Below are 24,684 nucleotides of genomic sequence, written 5' to 3' on the forward strand. Positions count from 1 at the left end.
TCCTGAGCTGCATCACAGGACAATGAAATACAGAGACTTTCCCTGCTGCTGGCAAGCGCTTGAACAGAAACCATGGCCAGGAGCAAGAAATAACTCTTCCCTCTGGAAAGGAGCCCCCTTAACTCTCCACGGCTCTCCTGGCAGCGCTCTCCCTCTGCACAGAAATGCAGCTCGCAAAGAGCCACATTTCTGGTTTGCACCTGCCATCACAAATTTCACAGGCCTCTTCTCTTTGGTCAGCACTCTCCGCCGTGACACCCAGGAGGTGGTGCAGCCTGAGGGAGGAACCTCGGGGAGACCTGGCCTGAAGGAGAGGAGGCCATCAGAGAAGCAGGAGGGCAGCCTGGCAACCACGTGCACATGCAGGGACACTGGGCAGCTTTGGAGGTAGCACGAGAAGTGCTGCAGGAATGCCCCTGCCCCACACACGCTCCCCAGTGGATAACCCATTGCAAGAGCATGCTTTGTAAACCCTTCAAGTCCCGCACTAAGCCACTCTTCAGAGGCAATGCAAACTTTGACTGCTTAACCTTTCACTATTCAACCTCCTTTCAATCAATCTTTCATTTCAGGGTCCTCTTTTTAATTTCAGCACTATCAACCACAGACCCTACTCTTCCTTTTCCTAACCCTTTCCCCCTCTGTCTGGGAAGCACAGAAGAGTCCTCACAGTGCTTTGCGTGCCCCATCTTCATCAAGGAGGCACTTCAGCTCTGCACACCCAGCACTCAAAACTAATGCCAACTGGCCACGTAACCATACAAAGCTGCTGGACTTCCTACGACTGAGCTGCATCACAAGGCCTTCCCCACGGTGACCTTCAGGGGCCAGAGGCAGAGACTGTCCTCAGGATGTGCATCCTGAGGCAATCCTTAAGCTTTCTTCAAGGCCGTCAAGGTTCCCCTGGTGCCAATGAGATGCGTATGTCCTACACAGAGCTGAGGAGGACAGGTTCACTCCTCCAGTGTAATTCCTGGTTCATCCTTGCTGCTTCTGTGAGGCTGGGGACAAAGATACTCGCCCGCAGCCCCTAAAACCAGCGCGTGTTCTTAAAGCATGAGCACTCTGCAGGTTTTGAAGTCTAAATGTCCACAGCTCACCAGCGTCACCAGTGCTTTTAAGCAGCAGCACTTATTTCATCTGATAAAGGCCCAGTTTGTAGAGAGTTCAGAATAAGTGCAGACCTCCCATTTACCACCCCTCCCTCCCAGACCACTGGGGACAGCACTCTTTCAAGGCTTTTAATAACTTTATCCAGAAATCACATTCTTTTTACAGAAGAGGGCTCATCTCTTTCACTGAGGGACCACAACAAAAACAAGTGTCCTTAGGAGCTTCCAGAGTGCCGCCACCTCCAGAGGGTGATAGCAACCGGTCCCACAGACCGCACTGCTGCCAGAGCCACGCTCCTCTGCTGCAGGTCGGCACTGACAGCCCAGAACCTGCGCAGCAAAGCTGCTTTCTCCTCAAGGCAGCTATGGAAATCCCAGGCTTGCAAAATAGCAAGATTTTGCCCGTTTGGACTTGTTTCATGTTTAACGTTAATTAAATGCCAATAACTAAGGACTAAATCACTAGTCCAAACTTTCAATTCTGCACATAAGTGAACGATTGCCGATTCTGTGTCCCACTCTGGCTGAAAGGCAATCCTTCCCTCCTCTTAAGTAACAGCCTTCTTCAAATTCCAGCGGTGTACATGTAAACATCCCATCAAATAAGCTTATCGCTACTATTATTAACTTAGGATTTCAATCAATAATGCAAGGCCTTTAGGTTTATAAGGAAAATAAGTAATGCACCTGCCTGGACAAAAATTACTAGTGTTATTTAGTTGGGTTACAAATACAAGTTATAAGTTGCTATTCAGTAAGTAAATTAATTCATTATTTATATCATGTCCAAGTACTCCCTCCAAGCACATCTTTTGTGAATTCCCATTTCAAAAGTAGAATTTCACATTTATTGCTACTTTTAGCGCAAAAGTTTGGGCTGGTACTTTTCATATGAGAGAAGGCATGACCCTTTGAAAACCAAAAGAGATTGTTAAGTAAAAGCTACCGACCAAAAAAGCCTATGCAGCTACTGCTGTTAAGTATGAAAGATTATTTTTAGCATAGACAGCATGACAGTAACACACCCGCTCATAATTTAAACCACTAAGTGATGAAGAATTCATCCTGCCCCTACCTAAAGTTATGCTAGTAAGGGAGATGTTCAGTAAGCTCCTACTATTTTCTGCCTTCTGCAATATGTAGCCCTTAGTGCACAACTATCGTCATGTATTTCATTCACAAGTGAAATACAAGGAAAATACAAAAGTTAAAAAAAAAAAACACCACCCAAAAAACCAGTGAGTAAATAGAACAAACTTAATTTAGTTTACCTCGTAGAGAAATTTTAGCTTATTGAATTCTGCTCACTGAATGTTGATTCACCTAGAAGATGAAAAACTCTGAATGGGCTTTATCCTTAGTTGTGTAAACATTCCTGAATGTAATAAGTATTTAAGAGCTCACAAAAGAGAGAGCTGATGTCTATACTTAAAAAAAAAAAAAAAGCTTCCATTCTGTGAGTCAATGTTCCAAATTAAGTGACATTTTCAATTTCAGCAAGAATGTTCTCTTTAAAAAAAAAACAACACAAAAGTAAATGGTTTGCAAATATAACTAACATAATTTTTGTTTCTAGCGGGCAACATTAGCTGCAGAGAAAAAAATCCAGGCTTTGGACAAAGTCCTTAGACTAAGTTTGCCTTCCTTTTTTTTCCATCCAATGTGGAAAAGCATGCACCATCTTCATGATTAGAGGTACTGTTGCAATAGACAAAAGAATGTGAACTATCATCTATAAAGGAGGACACTGAGGTCTTAAGACTTCCCTCCCTCCACCAGTGCAATTCTTGCACACAGAAGATACAGGCCATGAACCCTTGGCATATATCTTCAACAAGTACACAGCAATCTACATCCCTCATATCTTATACCAACAGGCAAGACAAATAGCTATTCAGTCCTACAATAAAAAAACACTTAAGACAATCCAACGAAGAAATAAAAAGTCATATGTGCCAAACTTCCGTTGAACTCCTTCCCCTCCTATCTGCTAATTTGAGAAAAAATGTATGGTCTCCATCAGAAGGGATATGTTCCTACGGGCATTTGTGGTAGAGGCAGGAGGAGTCTGAGAGCTGATCCGATCCAGCCCCAAATTCCCTCCGAGCACTGACAGCTCTTCAGCCTGGTTGTGTTTGGTTAGCTGCGGAGGCTGACAGCATCCGCAGCTAACAGTTATCGACGGAGTAACAGAATAATTGGCCTGGCATGCATCCACCTGCTTTTATTTCCCCTGACCCTGATGATAGGGGCAGAGGGGGAAAGCGAGGGAGGATCAACCCAACACAAAGTTGGACTGATAGGGTCATTCTTCAGAACGAGCCTGGAGCAACGGTCAAATCTGTATCCCAAACAGCAAAAAAAAATTCACCTTCACAGGGCCCATTTCTGCTACCCAAATCAGTGTATTTTTTCATCTTTGCCTCTTCCCTTCTGAAAACCCATCTTCAGGTATTACCGACGAACATCCTGTGTCCCAGTTTCATTCACTATAATTGTGATCTATGTTGACAGGGTTTCCTTCCTTACAGAGGTGTTGTGAAGATTACAGTCGCAAGACAGCCTGCTACTTCAGCACGGAGAACCAAGGGATATTTTGCAAGCAAAACAAGAAGCTCTCTTCAGGGCATGACTGGGAAATAGAGCATCGTATAGGAAATACCAGGCGGCCACATGTGGAACACAAGGCTTAAAGTTCAATATAAATAGTTGCTTCAATCACTATCACTGCCTCAGCTGCTCAGTGATTTAGGCAGAGGTCTTGTCCCCTTCATGCAAAGAATAGTAATCTTTTCTCATACACACGTATGAATCTACACAAAACATATACTACGGTGGTTTCTTTAACAGGAAGGAAATGGTGTAATGATGTTCTTCAAAAAGCATAAAGCTGTTACAGGTATTTAACTAGAGAATTCTGTGGAAAAACTTGTTTTTAGGGATTTTCTCCTGTATTCTGAACACCCAAAACTTGCATAAAGCAATAGAAATTTTTGGACATGCCAGCTTTGCCCTTGGAGAAATGATTTTAAAAAGAAAAAAACCAAAGTTCTAAAAGAAAGCAAAGTATCTTGCTCCAAAAAGTACACTTAACTTTTTCTTGATGAAAATGGGTGTGATCTGAGAATGGACATAATCTTCTGTCTTTGATGAACACAGCAAAGATAAAACACCAGAAATACTTACAATTCCTAAGGCAAGTTCTTTCTACATCTGCTTTAGGCTATTTTGGCTGTAGCATTTATGTACTCTAATTATTTTGTGCATTAAATACCATAAATATCCCTGTTGATTTGTGATCTATTTGTGGGTTCCAGCATACAGCTGTATTTCATTTGGTTGAGAGGACATTCTGCAAGTAGGACTTGTACACCAACGGATTTCATGGACAATCATTATTATTTATGAATAAACCAGTCATGCTAACAGCCTTTCTCTATGCCATAGTTCAATTTTATGTCTGTGTACCTATACCTAAGTGTACCTCTGTAGGAGAGGGGAAGAACATTTACGTATGATTCACTTCAAAAGCAAGTGAACAATCCTTTAGCTTCACGTGGAAGGAACTTTGCAGTCCCTTTGCAACACACAAAATACCTTTCCAAGCAAAAAAACCCTAGGAATTTCTTCAGAGACAACAGATTTTTCTCAAAGACAATCACAAGACTAATAAAAATATTGTCTCTCTCCTTATGAGTAAGACCCCTCCCCAAATTAGCTTAACCTACTGTACAAATAGCACAACATTAAGTATTTCTCAGTTTTGTGCATGCCTTTGGGGTTCTATTGATAGCTGCCATCTGCACAAGGTATTTTGTTTGACTGGCATGCACATAATACATTTTGTTTAGCACATCAGAAAGAGAGGAATTAGTACTGAAGAATAAGGTATATCTCATACAAAGACAATCATGCAAGTTACATCCACCTACCTGTACTAGTGCGATATGTGCCTGTGTGTGCTGGTTGCAGAGGGTCCCCCTGACTCTGGCTGAGACTCCTCATAGGGGGCTTCTGATAGACTCTGTCTTCGTAAATAGGATCTATATGGTGTTCTGGAGACTGCAGTGCCCTTAACTCGGAGCCAAGGTGGCTGTGCTGGCTGCTGTAAGATGCCCGAGACCCAGCTGCAAATAGATTCATAAGAGACATTTAAGAGAGAGAAAAAAGTGACAAATACAGGATCTGACGTTATTAAAAGTTTGTTTGAAAGTAGCACTTAAACACAAAAAACCTCAAACAAAACAAAGAAATAAATGTTTTCAACATACAAATAGAAACAGCATTCAAGGGCAGCAACAGTTCCAGTTAATCACTTTAGTTGCATCATTCAGCTGCCTGCATCTACTACAAAACCTCATTTCTTCCAAGGAAACTACATATTTTGGAAAGATAGATATCATTACATCATATCTTCTTAAACAGGGACCAAAAAAACCCAACCCCTCTCAAAAAAGAAAAAAGAAAACAAACAAACAAAAAAAAAGAAAAAAGCTCTGCGATCGAGGAATGCCCTAGACCAAAGGGTAAAGGGGTCCACAGTAGAACCAGGAATGGGGGAGAAGAAAAGAGCAGCAATCAGAACTAGTTTCACATGTTATGCCCATAGCGTAAGATCTACAAATGAAATAAGCTAAAGCTGATGAACAGATGTAGCTATATGAAGGGTGATCTTTTTGCTGCTTCACTGAAGTACAACAGAACGGTCGTGCCTTATCAACATTTTGCCCTCAACAGTTCTAAAAAATCATATTGCTAAGACTTTCTACAATTTATATATCCTCTGAGGATGAATAAATTAAACACGCCTCCTGGAAAAACTACTTTAAGGATACAGCTTTTTTGTGTTGTTGTTGTAAATAACTGGGATTATATTAATACTGGGATTATACAAAATACTGGGATTGTATTCAAACATTTCCTTATTCTACTATTAAAAATACTATTTTCTATCATGATATTTAAAAAAGATACTTTTATATTTCCAGCTGTGGTTACTGTTGTCACTTGAATCCCTTTGTCACTTAGGTGGTCCGTTAGCAAGATTCCCAAGGAGAGTCATGGAGAAGCCATACAAACATTACACATTTTGAAGGCAAGAATCGAGCAAGTACGCAAGCAACACTTGACAAAGGTTACGTCTATACCACAAAGTGGTAACATGCTATTTAAATGTTTAGAAAAACAAAGACACAACTATTACAACCCTTGTGGATGCTCCTGTGAGGTCAAAATCCTGGATGTGGGCGATGTTCTACTAGCTTAGCTTGCACTGCTCAGACCATCAGTGTAGCCATTCCTGCCGAAAATCTCTACCATATTCATTGTGTTGGAAGTGGTTTTGTTGCATAAACAAACACTAAATATTTTTAAAATGCAAAGCATAGATATAAAGTAATGTGTGATAGCAACATAGGGTAGAAATGAGAAAGATACACAGACACAATGTTACTTAAACTTTAATACAAATTGTCTGGAGGAAAAGAATAATTTATTCTATTTCCTTCTTTCTAATCAGCTTGTGCCATATCTGTGTTTTCTTCTGAATTTTTCAACGTACGTGCATGTTTTCACTGGCATACCCTATTTGCATATTTTTCCCTTCAAACATTTTTCAGACTGACTTGCCATTAGCACACGACTGAAAGTAATTCTGTTGTTCCCCTTACTAGAAAGTCTGCCAAGAATCCCAAAGACATATTTTATCTATAACTACTGCAATTATCCAGGAAGTTGATATTACTATTACAGAATTAAATTCTTTAAGGTCTGCATTTTCAAAATGCTCTTTAACCCTGCATCTTTGAGACTGATTCTCATAACAGCTGAACGGCTCCACCAAAGTCTAGTATCCTTCAGAGTGGCCTAAAATACAGCCTGTTACGATTATGTCCATATTTCACTGTATATTTGGTTCAATCTGTATTCAGAGAAAAAAAATACAGAAAAATTGAGGGCAACATTTCAGAGGTTCAACAGCGCATCAACAAACCAGACTTGCTACAGAATAAAGAATTACACCCCCTTCTATAAGTACTACAATTCTTTTGTCCATTTACAAATTAACAATGCTCTTTGGAACAATAGATTTTCTTCTTAATTCTGCTTCCAGTGAACTGAAAGATTTTTCCCATTGAAGTTAGTGGCAGTATAACCCAAATATTAACATGTTCTCAAACAGTTATGCTTGTCTTCTGGTGGGCTTAATTCAACCTCCTTCATAGTCTACCAATAGTCCTGAATCTCCAAGTGCTAATACTAGTCTAAAACTAAACAGAAGTTTAGTATTAGTTTATTATGCTAATACTAAATAGAGGTTTATTTGCATACTGTACACATAATTAAGGCTGTAACACTACTGTACTAAACAGTAAACATACATATAACCAGAAAAACTTCTTGACCAAAACACATTACAGTTCAAGCAAACAAGACAAGGAAGATGTGACAAACAATAAAAGAAAACCAACATAACTTGCCCGAAAACAGCTAAGTGGCAATCTAGAAATAACTTGAAACCACATGAATAACAAGATTATGGGTAAACAACCCAAAAAAACATTTGAGAGTTAAAACTATCAGGGAATAACTGCCACTGTTCTTCTAACATTTCAAGAAAACAAAAGATTTCATCAGGTAATTAAAATATTTTCTTTTTAAAAACATAAACGGTCTCAAATCTCAGAAATTAAGGCCATCAGAACATGAATATGCTTTTTAAAGTATGTCTCAAACACCTTTAGTTTCAAGCAAAACTGATATTTTTCTACAGACCTCAAAAGATGCAATTTTACTACACTATTTCCAAATTATCAGATATCAATATTTAAACTCAAAATATTAGCACTCTTTAAAGTTTTAAATCTAGTTTAAAAAGAAATCAGAAAACTTATAAAAAGATGGAACACCGTCATAATTTTTAATGTTTCTATTAAGTTGGTATTTCAAAAACTGGAATAGCAAGTTCTATTTTTGATTAAAATCTCTTTTCCATTGCTCTTAAAATTCTTACATTTATTAATTTATTCAAGTCTCAACTTAGGAGCAACAGGTTTTTATTGCACATTTTATTTAAATATTACGATCAACTAACCAATAGCTATAATACCAACAGTTATCTTTGTTGCCGGTGCTGTATCATAGCCAGTAAAGCTCACACAGATAACTTTAAGAAAAACTAACACACAATTACAGCTGAAATCAACAAAAGACTTGTCGATTTTTATATCGTTAAAAAAATAAAAAGGAGGAAGTGTGATGGTTTTCATACAACTGCATCCTACCTCATCTACACACTCAGCCCCTCCACCATATTCCTCTGCTACTTTGGAAGAGACTGGAAAGATGGTTAAGATAATCAATCAAAACAAAGACCGTGAACTCAAAGGATTGATGCCACCAAGAAAGGGAGGTATATAATATGTCTCCTGCCTGCACCTTGGGTTAGCAGCAAACAGCTACGTCCTTTACTGATTGAAGCTGCAAGCTGATCTGTATCATCTGCTTCAAAAAAACCTTGCATTAATGCAGCCTAAAGCTCACAGAGGTCAGAAAAGCAACAAGGTCAGAATGGAAAAACACCAATCAATATACTACCAGGAAGCAATAAAACATCGGATTACCAAGGCCCATTAGCAGTCTCGCATTCAAGGAGGCTCATTGCCCTCAGAAGCGGCTTTCCTAAACCTAGAGGCATCATGAATGCATGGCTCACCCCAAACTGCACTTGTCCAAACCCTGTTCTCAATCAGTCGCCATCCCTTCACCCCACTAATAATGCTGCACTGCTCTGGGTTGCCCAAAACCAAAGCAGTGATGTACATCAAGGCCACATACAACTCTCCTACATATTCTGAAAATGGACTCATCCCCCCTCCCTGGCCAACCTGTCCCTAACAGCAATGCTATTTTTCCCTTGGCGAAGTAGAAGGCATCAAGCCCATTCAAAGACAGGCCTACATACAAGTTCAAAGACAACTCATTATTAAATTTACAATTCTGCAATCCATTAATTACAGATGATGTATTTAACATCAGAGTAGACACAGAACTCTTATGACCATGGTTGTGAAGGAGTGGGTTTTTTTCTCCCTTCTAGATAAAAAAAAACAAAAACAAAACACAACAAACCCCAAAAACATTGAGAAGACCTAAACCATTATTTAGGGGCTGAAGAAACCACTTGGTAAGTCAATTCCTCAAACAGTCCAATCTTTAGTTTGACAAAAGACTGAGAAATTATTTAATTGCAATGCCGGAGATGCATCACAGCAGAAAGTATGGAGAAGACTAAAAGGCTCTAAAATAGCTGTGAGAGGCATCAAAAGTGAAGCAGACAAGTAAAAAAAAAAAATTAAAAAAATAAAAAATCAAAATAGGGTACATTTATTTTTTTAAACAGAAACTGATTAACTATAAGAACAAAGCATACAGAAAAGAGAGTCTTCTCTGTCTTCTGAAGTCTCCAAGACCGAAACCTGATAGAAAGTGGAACACCCCTTCTTCTCTATCTCTGTGGAGCTTGTAAAAGTAGGCTGTGGTCAGTCTCCAGCAAGGGTATCTTGTGAGCCCCCAGCCAGGTGAATCAGATTAGGGCAATGGTGATAACCTAGAACTGGCCAGAAGTTTTACCAGGTGAAGATACCCCATTCCTACAACCTTTGCTCTCCTCCCACATTCAAGAGGGGCAATAGAAAGAACCCAGGAAAAGTGCAGTCCTACCTAATTGGATCAAAAAGACAATCTCTGCCCTTTACACTTAAAAACTCTGCTAGCTGAAGGTTTCCGCATTATTCAGATATGTTCCTCCATAGCATAGGGAAATGGTTGTTTCCTAGGAAAATGTTCTTTTTTGACCAAGTCTCATTTTCCACAGGAAGAAAAACACTGTAATCAGACAAGTGTAACATGAGAAAAATACACAGAATAATCCCTAATTGCTCTTCAGAGCTTGTGCGGGCTGTCATGGAAATAAATACAACAGACACATTTGAATGACACTGCTAATCTGACAGTTTAGGTCAATAAAGTAAACCACTATATTGGCAGCATTTTTCATTTCAAGAAACTAAAGACATTAAAACTGTTCAAATGAATGGACACACAGGCATTTGCATATGCTTTAATAAAGCCTGAACAGTTTTTATTTGTGCCCCTTGTGAAAGCCTTTACAACCAGTCATCCTGCCTTGCTGCAGTTCTAAGAAGGAGCCCTACAAATTCATGACACTCTCTAAACATCCCTAATAGCAAGAGCATAGGGTACTGCCCACCTCTCCAGGATTTAAGAGCTCATTGGAAACATGAAATATGCAAGTGATCATCTCAACATGAAGAAAACCATCCAGATTTGACCAGATAAACCATTCAGCCCTCATTTAGAAATACTCCATCACAAAACATATTCATCAAGAGTCCTGTTAGGCAGTTTCTTTATATCTACGACACAGGAACATCATTAATGAGAGAGGAGCTGAGGATGAAGCTCAATGACCATTATATTACCACTTATCAATAATGTGTTTACACCATTTAACTTAACTTGGTTGCAACCCCACACATTTCAACACACAGTACCTCTGCCTACTTGAGGCTCTAAGTATCAAACAGACTCTGAACACACTACGACACATTGCACTCACGAGATGAGATTTTCTAACAAAGAGGATTGACCATCCACAACTGGCTGTATAGATTTTTAATTTCAAATATAATGACAACATTGCTCATGTAATTTGCACTGAGTTTTTCTTAGATTACAAATTAAAAACAAAACAAAACAAAAACCAACCCCACACGATGGTAAAATTGTAATAAGCCCATCAGTGAGATAAGAGACTGCAGGCACAGAAACTAAGAGAGAATCACAGCAGTTCTGTAGCTTTGGTATGTTGCATGCTTTTCAGAAGACTGACAGAACTTTTTGATTTAAATGGCACATCAAGGCTGAAAACTTTCTGACATGAGTTTCTCTTAGATGCTCGCCCTGAAATGCTACTGTCCTTATAAAAAAAAAAACAACAAACAACAAATTATACAGTACATCAGGTCATAGCTTCACTGTAATTCTGAAAAAGCAATATGTGAGAAAGAAGATATGAATAGTAGGATTTTTACTCTGAACTCATATGTAATGAAACCTATTTTACAGACACTAAACTGGTTTACTTTATGTGGTAAAGAAATTAATGTGAACCCAAGTGCAGAATTAGAAGTGAATAGGGGGGATAAGGAGGAAAAAGTCAAAAATTCATAGCTAGAGTTTTGATATTGACCTTTTCTTTGCCAGAAATTTATGCAGAAACATATCCAAAATGCTTGCCTGAATACATGCATCTTCTACTCACAACATTGTAAAAGGACAATATGATCTACAACAAATGTTACCATAAATAAAACTAATAAAACTCAGATAATGGGAATATACCAGTACTGTGTGATGAAAAGTACAGTACCAAAGAGAAGAAAACATATCTAACCCAAGTACTGAAAGCGAATACAAATTGTTAAGGCATGACAGATGGTTAAATTAACCAGTAAGACACAACAGGCCATATGGCAGTACCAGCTAATGCACACCTTGGGTATGTCAGCTTATGCCCCTAGCATACTAACAAACTGCATTCACCAGAACCAAAACACAGTCTGGAGTGAATTTCTCTATTAATCGGGTTTAGATTCTTCTTAAACACAGGTTTTTCACCTGTTTAGATTTTACACACCCAATGTAGCAATTTGGGTCTGAAGTTTTTCTTTCCCCAAATATTGAAATTAAAGATTAACTAACAAAAGTTCAGAATTAAACTAATTTTTGTCTTTATGCTCTTTTTCCATCCTCGCTACACTATTCTGTCCATGACTTGGGACTATTTCTACAAATAGAGAAAGAAATAATGCCATCACTGAACTGACTGATTACACATGATGCCTTTCAACTTATGTCAAACTCTGGACGTCTGGAAAAAACATGGATGTGCTACTTTGGCATCCCTCGTCCACACTATAGGAGATCACCACAAAAAGAGTATGTGCTACAACATACAAGCCCCCAGAACTGAAAGAACAGACTTGCCTCACCTATCAGTACCTTAGACTGCTTTTCCTCAGGTTTTCTACTTAAAAGATTAAAGTGTAATATGATGCATGGCCTAGAGTGTTTCTTGTAAACTACCATTGCACTGTCAAACCTATCAGGAGTTTCACTGTCAGGATACTGTCACGTTCAACAGTATGGCTCACACTGTAGAATTTCCCAGACATGATTTGTCCATTAACCAGATTAAGTATTTTAGGAAAGTCTCCTCAAAACAGATTGGCTTTGGCTGCTTAAGGGACACCGCAAAACCAGCCTTTGACCTAGGGTTAGCACTTTTCACATCAGTGCTAAAAATAAAGAAGGGGGGGGAAGGATTGCCCTTTTTCAAGTGTAATAAACAGGCCAAAAATAAACTTTAAAAATCATTTGATAAAGCTTACTATGTCTTAGAAGAAGTATCTGGATAATTTTTATGCTATTTAAACTAGTTTTTAACCAAATATTGAAATTAATTACACTCCTAAGTATATTTAACAGAGGAATAAAGCTAAAAATATTTTCTTAAGTTGTCTATGTTTACTTTTTAGTCATGCAATGTGACTTTACTGCAAAGTATTGTATCAGTTATTTTAATTCTACAAATCTAGGAAAAGCAGAAAAACCCCACACCATACATTTGTGTTTCCTCACAAGCATTTTCTTTTTCCTGCTACTGTCCTCATTCTGTTGAAAAGCATTCACCTGCTTAAAACATTTTATCAAAAATAAATTGTAGTGGAAGAAGAGAAGTGTGACTGGGAGCAAAGAGATAAGAGGCAAAGATAGCCAGGAAGAAACAGCAGATTAAATGTGACAGACAAGTTCAGGGAGATAATTCCCATTTCATTTCTGATCTAGGGAACTGTCACTGAAGAAAGAATGAAAAACAAAAACTCCCCCAAACCAACAGCTACCACAGAGCAACAACAACTTGCCTTCAGCAAGGCAGAAAATTATAGAGATTTTTTTTTTTTTTTAAACTATTAACTGAATGATCACATTGGGTGCTCCTCCCACCCCCCCTTTTCTTAAGCACTACCTCTTCCCTTCCCCTCAACCCTGCCAATTTTACAAAATAGGGGAAAGAAGTCCTATGCAGGAATGGGAACAGATACTGCTATCCAGAGATACAAGTCACTGTTTCTAACTTTCCTGCTCACTAACCACTTTGACTGAGGGCTGAGTGCCTCAGCACAGGATGATGTTACTAAGCAACAACGCCAAGCAGCCGCGCATATGCTGTTTGCATAGTTCACCACAGCTTCACGACAACTGAAAAGAATATCAAGCCTTTGTAGCAGAAGAGATCTTCTTTGAAGTTCTGCTAAACATCTTTATCTTAGAAAAGATAAAAGTTTATTATTTCAAATTTTGAACTGTAAAAGCTTGTGTTGCACCATGGGGTCTATGCTAAAGCATTTACTGTGGCAACACATTCAACTTGGCAAGTAAAGGAACAGAAACACTAGTGTATTTGGTGAGACATGCCCCAAAAGTAAATATCCAGAAAAAAATCCTCTACTGGATATTTTGTGAAACCCTACAGTTAACACTTCTCTGACAAGGATTGCAAATCAAAAGGAAGGCCAGTGCGTCTTTAATTCCTCAAAGCTGGGTCTTCCTTCCTCCCCGAGGCACAAGGCTATACCAAGGCAGACTTGGGGAACCAATTTCTGCCTGCTAAGCAGCACTGTAGACTAAGCATCTAAAACCCCATACATCTTTGTAGGGCTAGAGACCACTTCCAGCAGCACGAGTGATTTGCTAAAAAGCATTGCTGCCTCCAGCAAAAAAAATCAGGCACTATTCCACTGATGCCCGCTAGTGAAAACTTAACTTTCTGATTGTGTTTACATCATGAAAAAGCACGGCATCTAAAAAACCTGGCAATTCACAACCCTTCCCCCAAACCGAGCATCAGCTCAGTCAACCTTAAACAGAGCAAGTTCTTACAGCAGCTCTGGTGCAGGGGGAAGAGGAAAGCCTTTCCGCACCGACTCCTCCCTGCACATGGAACAGAAAAAAATATCTAGAGCTTAAATCCAACTAGAAGTGAAAGTCTCAAGATTGGCACAGAAAATTCGTTAAGGAATGAACATGCTTTGTGGAACAGTAGTTCCCAAAGGGAAAACAGTCACTGTGTAACACTGTGGGAAGGGTAACACCAGAAAACAAAACTCACTTGGGTAATGAAGTGTCAAGTCCGTCCAACTACAGTATTCCTCAGCTGGCTTTTGCCGGGCAACCTTAATTTTTGATCTAATCGTACTGTCATTCCTGGGAGTTCACCGTTGCAACAGGTGGTTTTCCTGCTACCAGGGAAAATGCAAATAGATAGTTCCAATGAATCCTGACCATGGGCGCATCTTTTAAAAAGTATTAATTTATGATGAATATTGCACATACTTCTTTTGCAAACCTATGTTCCAGTCTCCGATACGTGCAGTTGAAATCCAAGACACCACACCTGGGGTTTGCTCACAGAAGAGTATTTGCAACTTATCTTCTGTAATTCCTTTTACAATGAGATTGCATATTATTAGATGTGTGAACAATATTAACTTTTGGAGATTTTATCTGTAACACTTTGTACTCAAACTTGCATTTCACTGAGAGAATGGAGAAAAGCATCAGATAGCATTTTTTCTTTTATGTAAAGTCATCTTTGATAGAATATTAAACACTTTCTCCTCCCAGTGGCTTTCTCCTCCTCAGTGAGCATTTGCTTGCAATCCCCAGTTTCTAGAGTTCACCAAGACCCAAGGTATAAGTCTGTGACATGCCAGGGGAAAAAATGGGGTTCATCATCTTAGTCTTTCTTTCAGTGCCACATTCAAGAAAGAGAAGATCTCTTTGGATATTCTGTAACACACTATATTACTCATCAAGGTTTCATTATCCACTTCAGACTCATTGCATTTAAAATACCAGAGTGAAAACATGGAGCTTTTATTACATGTATACATAATCAATATGAATACAATCTAACTAAAGAATTTAGTTATGCCTGTAAAAAAGTTTAGACCAGCAATTACCTACTTTTACAATTATGTTCAATAGATCATAGCATTATTCAAGCTGGTTTTAAGGTGTTCCCATTAGGTATACATTGAGACCTCTGCTAAAACACTTAAAATAACTTCCTATTATTAAAATCATTATAATCTAAAGCAATTCTAACAGGCTTGCTTGAAATAAAAGAAATAAAAGAAATGCTGAATGTAGAGACAAAGAAAAGGAATACTGTTAACACCGTGATCATGAGGAGCTTAAGGACTTAAGCAAAATTTATGCTGGAGTAATCATCGTATCCCATAAAATGAAGTTTTCTCTTTTAATTCATTATGCTTACTAATAGAGCAATTACACAATACTAAGCATTTAGTATCCAACTTCCAAAAACTCAGAAAAATATCTTATGTAAATCCTTCCACAATAAGCAGCAAGCAAAAAAGGAAATGGACGGCTACATATTTTTTTCCAGGAACTTATTTAAAGCAAAAAAGAGAGACAAGAAAAGAAAAGAAACAAAACCAGCACAAGAGACTTTGCAATGTGCCATTAATCTCACAAATTCAGATTATCCCTGAAAAGCATGGCAAGGAAAGGACCATAAGCTGAAAGAGTCCTGTCACTCAAGCAGAGAGTCCATGCTAAAAAGAAATGGCCATGACAAATGCTGCAAGAGACAAATGGTGACAGAAGGTCAGCGGCAAAAGGAAAGCAGACCTAAGATAAGAAACATAAGAAATGTTTTCACACCAGTTTGCAATAAAACACTGGAAGGGTTCAGCTTCAAGAAGGGCTTTAACAGTACTTTCAATTAGAAGGATGCGACACATGTTAGTCCAAAGGTGACAAACACTTGAGGGATTCTGAACTGTCCCACAATTAGTTCCTGGTTATTCATAAATGCAAATTAACATCATTTGCATGTCAAATAGCTGTCTCACCTGTGAAGCCAACACTTACACGATCATACGGATCATATGGCTGGCTGAAGACATTTGCATTAAGTTTCCCCTGATTTTACAAAAGCAGTCTGAAACCTGCTGCAGACTGAGAAAAGCAGTGACATGCAATCCATCACAGTCTTGATAAACTTCAGAGAATGAGAGATTCTCAGCTAAGACAGTTAATTCTTGAATTCCCAGACTCGCAAGATAGGATCTTAAGTAGGGCAGGACACAAATTAGATTACTTTGGAGAAGACTGCTCAGTTATGTTCAGCATTAGCTTCAGATTCTTGCCAAAAGCAGCTCAAGGTGCAACACAGACAAGGATGACATGAGCTACACAGGAACTCCAACTTCAGACTGAAAGAAATGCAAAATTTTGATGAATAAGCCTTGTAAACTTTGAAGCTTGGACAGAGACCAGACAAAGTGCAATCATGGCTCAAGAGTCACTCTATCTTCAACAGGGCTACCAGTTTTAATTCTTCAAGGAAAGTCTGAAGAGCATTAGTTCACAAAAATCCTCCAGCCAAACTCATCATGGCTGGTTAGTCAAAGCCCTAAAAGCAAAGCCTGCTGGTGAAAACAAGCCACTCACATGATACCTTTTGCCCTCACTCCCTCTTTGGTCAGATACTACTATCCTAAAAGCTGCCAGGGCAGGGACTTGACTGATCTTGTCTTTGGAAAAAAGCTGGCAAATCCTTCATCAAATTACTTACTCTTACCAGGATTCAGCACTCTTGATGTATAACCTCTCTTTACTAATAGCAGCTACGTAAGCTAGCAGTCTTTCCTCTGTTAAGAAAAGAAGGAAACACACTAAGTCAGGTCTGTGTACAACAGGCGTCTTAATTTCTTGATCATCCAGGCAGATCAGTCCAGAATAGAAGAGGGCTGGGAAGAGTCTGTCTTTCGCAGAGGGTCACGGTTGTATACAGTTCTCCCAGATGAAGCCCTAACCGTACATAACACTCCCAATTTTGCTTGATACATGATTAGGCCATGAAATATTCTATTATGTTCCTAATATAGGTGGCTGAGACATACTGCGGTCAAGCAGGTCACCCAGGTCTTTTCCTACTCTTGTTTTCAGCCAAAGATCCCTAATTTGTAACTGGCTATTAGGTGAGTTATTAGCTCAGCTCCAATTCTACTCTTTCTCTCTGATCTGCAAAGCTCTTTCTACACAGGATTTATCTTCCTCTCTTCAGAAAATGCCTCCTAATATTCCACTATCATAAGTTTCCTTGGCATATTTCAGGGTTTTGTGCCGAGATAATAACATGAAAAAATATTTTTCAAGTGGCCGAAAGAGTTCTCCTTGTGGGACTTTATTAGTAGCATCCTTTCTTTCCATTAATTTGATTTTCAAAATGACAAACTGACAATGCTCCTTTGCCCAGGTCCTTGCCCAACTACACTCTTGCAAGAATATCCATCTTCTCTAGCTTAACTAAACATTTCCCAAGTGGCACTACAGAAAATGCGTGCTCAGAGCCCTGATAGGAAATAGAAAGACATCACATATAATCTAAGAAAAGGTCAGTAAGCAGGTTATTGCAGTACAATCTGGTTTTGGCAGACTCATGTTGCAAATTATCCCATTAACCATTTACCACCTTCATGTCTTGTATTATCCTTTCTATCAGCTTTTGTTGTAATGTCCAACAAAGCACTGTGATTAGCTGGTCTGCAATTTTTCTTTTACTCAGTCCTCCCTTTCTTCAGGGCATATTAGCCCCAAACACGCAAAGGGCTGTCGTCTCGTCTCCCTCCACCTTCTCCCCCCCCACCCTGTCAAATATCTGAAAGAGTCCAACTCACTCTCCTTCAGGGATCATGCTCCCAGGACTTTGGTAGAAAGCCTTCGAAGAGCTTATGGCACCTTTTGGTAAGCAAACATAAAAAACGACTGCATCCCTGCTGAACTGGGATGCTCAGGGAAGGTGCAGGTGGGAAAAGGACCCCATGGAGAGGAGTCCTTTTGCTCTCCAGTCGCAGGAAGTCTGCCCCTATATCAGAGGGCCACAGCTCCTTCTCCACCCTTGCTTTCCTCCCAGGCAACACTCTTTAAACCCAGCAAGAGCTTTAGTCCTATGATCAAAAGGTTTTACTGCCTGAGAGCAGCACAGCTGGCTATCTGATAAAAGGGATGGTTCACACCTGGGTTGGAGGGGGAGGGTAAGGGGCCGTAAGGCAAGATATGGAAGAGAAATATAGAAAAGTGTATGCCAAAATTTCCTCAGAAAAGCGAGGGTTGCCTGAGATTTAAGACCACTTGTATTCAAACAAATACAGCACTTTTCTATTCTTCACTTATACACTACGTGTTGCAACTTGATGTACTTATTAAAAATCTATGTCATCCAACTGGCAGCTTCATATGCCATGCCTTATAATTGTAAGATTAGTCATCACTTGGTCCTTCTCATTTCAGCATATTACATTCTGACTTTTGCTTCTACCCACTTATGATAATATACAGTTCCATGAATTCATTATCATTAGACAGTATCTCTCTCCTCTCCATAATACCACCTTTATAAAACCAAAAAGTATTCTGTCTGTTCTGGGTCCATACCTAGATGATCTTCAAGTTTGACCCTACGATTACAGAAAAATTGCCTCATTTATCTCCCATGATTGCTCACAGAGCTAATTTGGTCCAGTGGAGTTTCTGGCAGCTACCACTGACAGCTAATGTATTTCACCTGTGAGCACTTTGCAACTCAGCATGGGCAGCCATGGGCACCTCCCCACCCAAGTTTTGGCCTTAAATAAAGGGAGCCTTCCTCAACTCCCCAGTTTGCAATCTTCTTCCTTCCATAATCACTTTACTTTTGATCAGAGGCACCTGCATGCTTTAAAGCTGGTGTGTGCCCACAACAACCAAAAAACTATTAGATATCCCAACAAATGAATGCTTATGTTACTGATGAGCTGTGTATTGACTTTCTAGATCTCAGCTACTCCATCTACTGCAAACAGTTTGTGTGCCACAGCAACTGGAAAGGATGAAGTTTCCCACCACAGTAAAAATTAAGGGCATGTCTCACTTCTCTTAAATACCCGAAGACCACGAGGGACTAAAGATTTCTGTCACTATTTATTGAGACTTCTGTGACAAACATTTCCAGTCTATTGGATAAGGCCTTGCAATGGGGCTTCAGACCCTGAGGAAGCTACAGCTTCCACGTGTGCCTTCTTTGCCCAGTGCACAAGCGAGACAAACACAGTCATCCCAATTTCGATCGTTCAGCACGAGCAAATATTTTCACTGATTCCACAAAAGCCTGAGTATCAGAAATTTGAGTTGAAGGGACCTTTCCCTTGCCTAACACTCCCTATCCCCCACAACAGCACTCCCTTCTGTTCTGAACAAGTGAGTTCAAAGCCAAAGAAGTTTGGGAGGACCCAGAATCATGCTCCTGGCAACTGAAGAGGACACCAGGTATGTGAGGACACCATTCAGACCCGAGAGCAAAAGGGGTGCTAACAGGCACAGACAAGACTCAGCCTGACTAGCATGCCCTCAAGACACAAAAGTTTGGACATATCGTAGTTCATCAGGCCCCAGCCTCTTCCTGTAATCTCACGTACTAAAAATAATACAAATCAACATAAGCAAGACATGGCTATGTGAACTGGAGTGCCAACACTGGCTAATGTATTTCCATTGCTCTAAACAAAAGTTCCAAAAAGTTAGGTTCCCAAAACACTGCTCTTTAGCCCCATATATTTCATTGGATTTCAGTAGCCAAGAAAAATTGACTGAAGAATTCCAGCTCCTTGGATTAACCATCTTTCTGCTATGGACACTGACTCTTCTCTGCTAGCTTTTTGCCAACTTCAACTCCTTCTTGTGCTTCTTTTCATCAGGCATATAAGCACAGACTTTTTAAACTCTGCTCTGATGCTGAAGAAATTCCTTCCAGTGGCTTGCATGCTTCCATTTGAATCCTGGCCTTCTTAGGTACACTGCTAAAGTTCAGGACCAGAGGCCAGAAACTGCATGCCAGGTTGTATGGTTACAAGCAACAACACAGGCTTCAGTACTGACCAGAACCATACCTGATTTTACATTCACCTAAAAGCCCAGAAACAGCCACTGCCACTCAGTTTCCCACAGTCATTCAGTTAAAATACTTGCAGCTTCATACCAGTTGAATCTATTTTCAGCAATGCTGCAGACTGGTTTTCTTTGCCTAAGAGCTTGTTATTTTGCAATATTATTTGATTTCACACCCCTCTGAAAGACCATCGGGAGGATCAGTCAAATGATTTCCCATATCAAGAACAGGAAGCAAAGGGAAAGGTTATAGTCAGTGTGAGAACAGGACCCAAGTTTAGACATATTTGTAGTGTTTGCTCGCACAGGAAGTCAAAGCGCAAGTTTGTTAGATCAAAGATATATCCACGTACATGGGGCCTCCATATTTGGCTCTTGTCAATTACCTCTCTCCTACGAGCAAATTAATTTCATGTAAGCTACATTTGAAAGACTCAGGAACAAAAATCATGGCAATAAGAAGATATTTCAAAGACATCCATCTTATTCCTTCTGCTTTATTGTGGTAAACTGTCCATTTTGGATACCTTGTCCAAGTTGGAATTGAGCACTATTGTAAATGTTTCACTCGTAACAATTAATAACATAATTATCGCTGAGGGAATAGGTAGAAGTAGAACTAGTGGCAAAGAAAAGCAAAATGAACATCTAGTTGTATATTTGTATCAGCTCCAAGACCAACATCAGCACTTCTAACCTCCAGGTTACTATGTGGAAACAAATAAGTTAGTATCAGAAAGATACCAAATTATAAGTCTCTGATTAATATCTGAAATATTACTGGATGCCTCAAAATCTTTTGTTTTGTTTTCTTGTCTGAAAGAAAGAGTCTCAAAACAAACAAGAGTAGAAGGAGAAAAAAAATTCTAGGACTGCACTGTCTGTCGCAGAACAAAAGGGCATTAACAATGTTCTCATGTGTAAAGGCTCTGACAGCAGATAAAGGAATTTTCTAGCTAATAAAAACAAAAAAAAAACCTTAGAAAAAATCTATAGAAAACTATTTTGGTTAAAATTCATGAAGCAATTTTGTTCTCCCTATAAAAGAAATAGTCACAGGATTCTGTAAAAATACAAGAAAAACAGTTAAGGGAAACAACTGAATGTCCTTTTTGTTATGATCAATCATATCGATAGTCCAAGTCTCACAGCTTATCTTAAGGCCAAAAAATCCAAAGATTTTCCTTCCTTACCTGTCCAAAGAAGTACAACTGCACATCACAGCTAGACTGTTTTACTAGCTCAGCCCTGTGTCTCAGGTGGGGATTTTACGGCACAGAGAACTTTTAATTCTGGGGTGATTTAGATCCACTTTGGCTGTGGGTTAACACTTGGCTTGTACCTTTCTTATCTATAATGCCGTGCCCAAAAGCTGAATGATGATGCACGTGGTGAAGTCTTGTCTGCATTTGCGAACGTTGGTGGGAATTTGGGTTCGATGCAATCTAAAAAGAGTATTTTACATGCATACAGTTTAAATCCCTCAAAGAGGCTAATTTTAACTCAAGTTAGCACTAACATTGATTTTAATACTATCTAACTCTGCTAAGAGTTATTTCTCCCCCATGTAGAGGTATGAAAGAAGGGAGTGGATGCATGTATCCTCACAAGCAGTAATGCAGTCATTCTAGCACATAGTACAGCGTGACTTACTGGAGAATTGCAACACTTAACCAGATAATTTTTTGTAAAGACAGCAACGAACCAAAGATATATAGATGACCCAATATTTTCATGTAATTGAAAGGAAATCTAAATCCATGCTGGTGGTAATGTATATCAGTTATCCCATACACAGTCATATAAGCTGATCTGTTCTGTGCCTGTATGACTGCACACCAAAATGCTAAAACATGTCAACACTCACCATCAAATAGCAGTCCTGCCATAAATCTCAACAGGAAACCAGGGTTCAACATGTCATATGCAATGAAAAGCATACAGAAGGAGAAAGGGCAAAGGAAGGTCCCCAGCAAAGAGGGAGAAGAGTGAGACAAGGCAGATGAAGGAGGAGAAGGAACCAGTTAAGACCCTGATAAACTTAGAACTCTTTGCTCAATAAAGAGTGGAAAGCATATTTTATATAATAACCCATGCCACACTTTTATCAACCAGTGCTATTTTAGTATTAATACTACACATGCATACAAACAGTCCTACCTCAGAAAGGTAGGACTTTTCTTTTTTATTTTACAGGGACCTGAAAGAACATTCTGTTTGCAAACACAAGGCTGAGCACTGAAGTTTTCAGCAGCAGCACGAAGGCTGTCAGAGGGATGCTACAGCTCTTGTTTCAGGGCAACATGTCAGCACTACAGGAAGAATAGCTGCATAATATTCTTTCCACCTAACATTATACAAAGTGATTCACACCAACACTCATTTCTTAAACCTAACCTTTTAGTACAGCTGATGGAGCATGATGCAGTCTTCAAACATATTTATTTTCTTTTTAGTTTTTTTGTAATAAAGCAATGCATAAAATTACTTGCCATTGTCTTATGTGTCTGTAGTCTGCCCTAAGCCTGGATGAAGAGGCAGGAGTGGCTCTGCAACACCAGGGCTGCTCCCCTGTCACATAACCTGAGGCATAAGCTACCTCAACAACACCCTTTCACTGCCTCCTCTCCCTTTGCTCCTAAGCAAACCCACTACTCCTTTAGTACCGTCTATCTGATTCTGGCCAGCAGGAGATGCTTCAGAGGGCTGTGAAGAGCGGGCACTTGTGCGATGACCTGCCTCTGAAACGGTTTTCCCATGTTTCTGCTGCTTGCTGTCCTACACACTCCCCCGTCCAGGCAAAACGGGCTGCTTTGCTGAGTTTGGCTCCCAGCAGCACTCCGCAGCTCAGTCCAGGTGTGGAAGCCGCAAGAAGGTATTTACAAACTGTGCCTTCTGGATTCAGATTGCTGCTTGAACAGACAGTCGAGTACGCTTTGGAGCAGCGCAGATCGGAAAACTACTTCCAAAACTGTAATTGCAGATCATAGCAATGAAGCAGCTAGACTAAAAATAAACACGGCAAGTGTAAACTCACAAGAACCACTACATACACACGTACACACATAACTGATACACGCAAACGCTTGGCAATGGTAGCAGTTCAAGTATAACTAGACTAAAACCCATTTCTGAAGACGTTTCTAAGGTTACTTGGTTAAAACTGAGACATTGCATGCTGTTGCACATCTTATTTTAAATTCAGGTCTAAGAATTGCCACTTTTATAATTTCAAGCTGTTTCATAATCGAGTTTGTAAGAAATTAATATAAATAATGCCATCTCTTAAATTCAGTCTTACACAGATTCAGTTTTGGGCAATCTATGTTTGTATTGTACATTTTCAATTACAATTTTTTAAAAAATTGATCATATCTGAGGGTCTTCTCTTTTAAACATCTAACCCTGGTACTGATATCGTTCCGTTTGTTTAGCATACTGAGACCCAGTAGTATTCATGTACTAGATAGCTCTAGTAGAAATTTCTAATATCATGCAAAAAAATTTAAACAAATGCATTATTTGTATCGCTGGTAATTACTACAAATAATTATTTTTTCTTCCCGGAGATAAAAAAAGATTACTCTGAGTAACATCATCCCTGTGATGACACATACATACCAATGCAACTTCACATTAATCACAGTAGGCAAACCATCAATCAGTGCAATGTGACAACTATTCTCCACTCCTCCTCCTCTCTCTCAGGGGGGAAAAAAAAAACCAAAAAAACCCCCAAAACCCCATCTTTGGATGTTGTGAACAAGAAGCAAAAATCTCATCTATTGAACATCAGCTTTTCAACATACATTGCTTGCTCTCCTCCTCAATGGGTTTGATTTCTAACACAATGACTAGAAAACTCCTGTAATAGTATAATACACTTACAGCTCAAATACCAAATCTATTCTGAGCAAAAATGCCTATAGAAAAAAAAATGAAGATTGCCTTAGAAGTATCTGTAACATCTGATCCTGGCTAACTCTAAAGCTTACATTACTTTTAAGCTGCTGTGTAGTCCATTGACTTCAGTGAATCCAGTGAAAGTCTAGAAGATTAGTCAGGCACTTAACACTGGTAGCAAACATGTAACTCCAGGATGGAGGGGAGGCCATGAGGAACATGCTACAGAATGGTAATGGAAAAAAACTGGTGGAAGCACACAATAGGAAACTTTTGCAAAAGAATGGGTCATGTGACAGAGCTCCTTTCAAGGACTACTTGAAAGGCATGTCACCACTGTGGAAAAAAAAATTGTATTTACTAACGTACTGTTTCTTCCACTTTTATTTTTTTTTTTTTTTAGTAGCAATACTATCTCTGCATGTCTGTCACCTAATACTTATTCAAGTTACAGGATTTTTCATTTGTTATAAAATAAGACACTGAGATTTTTTTGCATATCATAAAAATAAATCCCTATTAGATACAGTAACTCAGAAGCTCGATATGTTTGTTCTGACAGCTACAA

At 39.2% G+C, this 24,684-nt stretch overlaps 1 protein-coding gene across 1 annotated transcript in view; it reads right to left on the minus strand.

Annotated features, from left to right (window-relative positions):
* The window catches only part of CTNND2 (catenin delta 2), a 565,782-nt gene that overhangs the window by 268,091 nt on the left and 273,007 nt on the right, over positions 1-24,684 (minus strand). Inside the window, exon 7 of the mRNA XM_072851353.1 lies at positions 5,045-5,239. Within this exon, the coding sequence (XP_072707454.1) occupies positions 5,045-5,239 (195 nt within the window). The remainder of the gene's footprint in view (positions 1-5,044; positions 5,240-24,684) is intronic.

This window comes from Ciconia boyciana, chromosome 2 (assembly GCF_034638445.1).
Source record: "Ciconia boyciana chromosome 2, ASM3463844v1, whole genome shotgun sequence".
NCBI lineage: Eukaryota > Metazoa > Chordata > Aves > Ciconiiformes > Ciconiidae > Ciconia > Ciconia boyciana.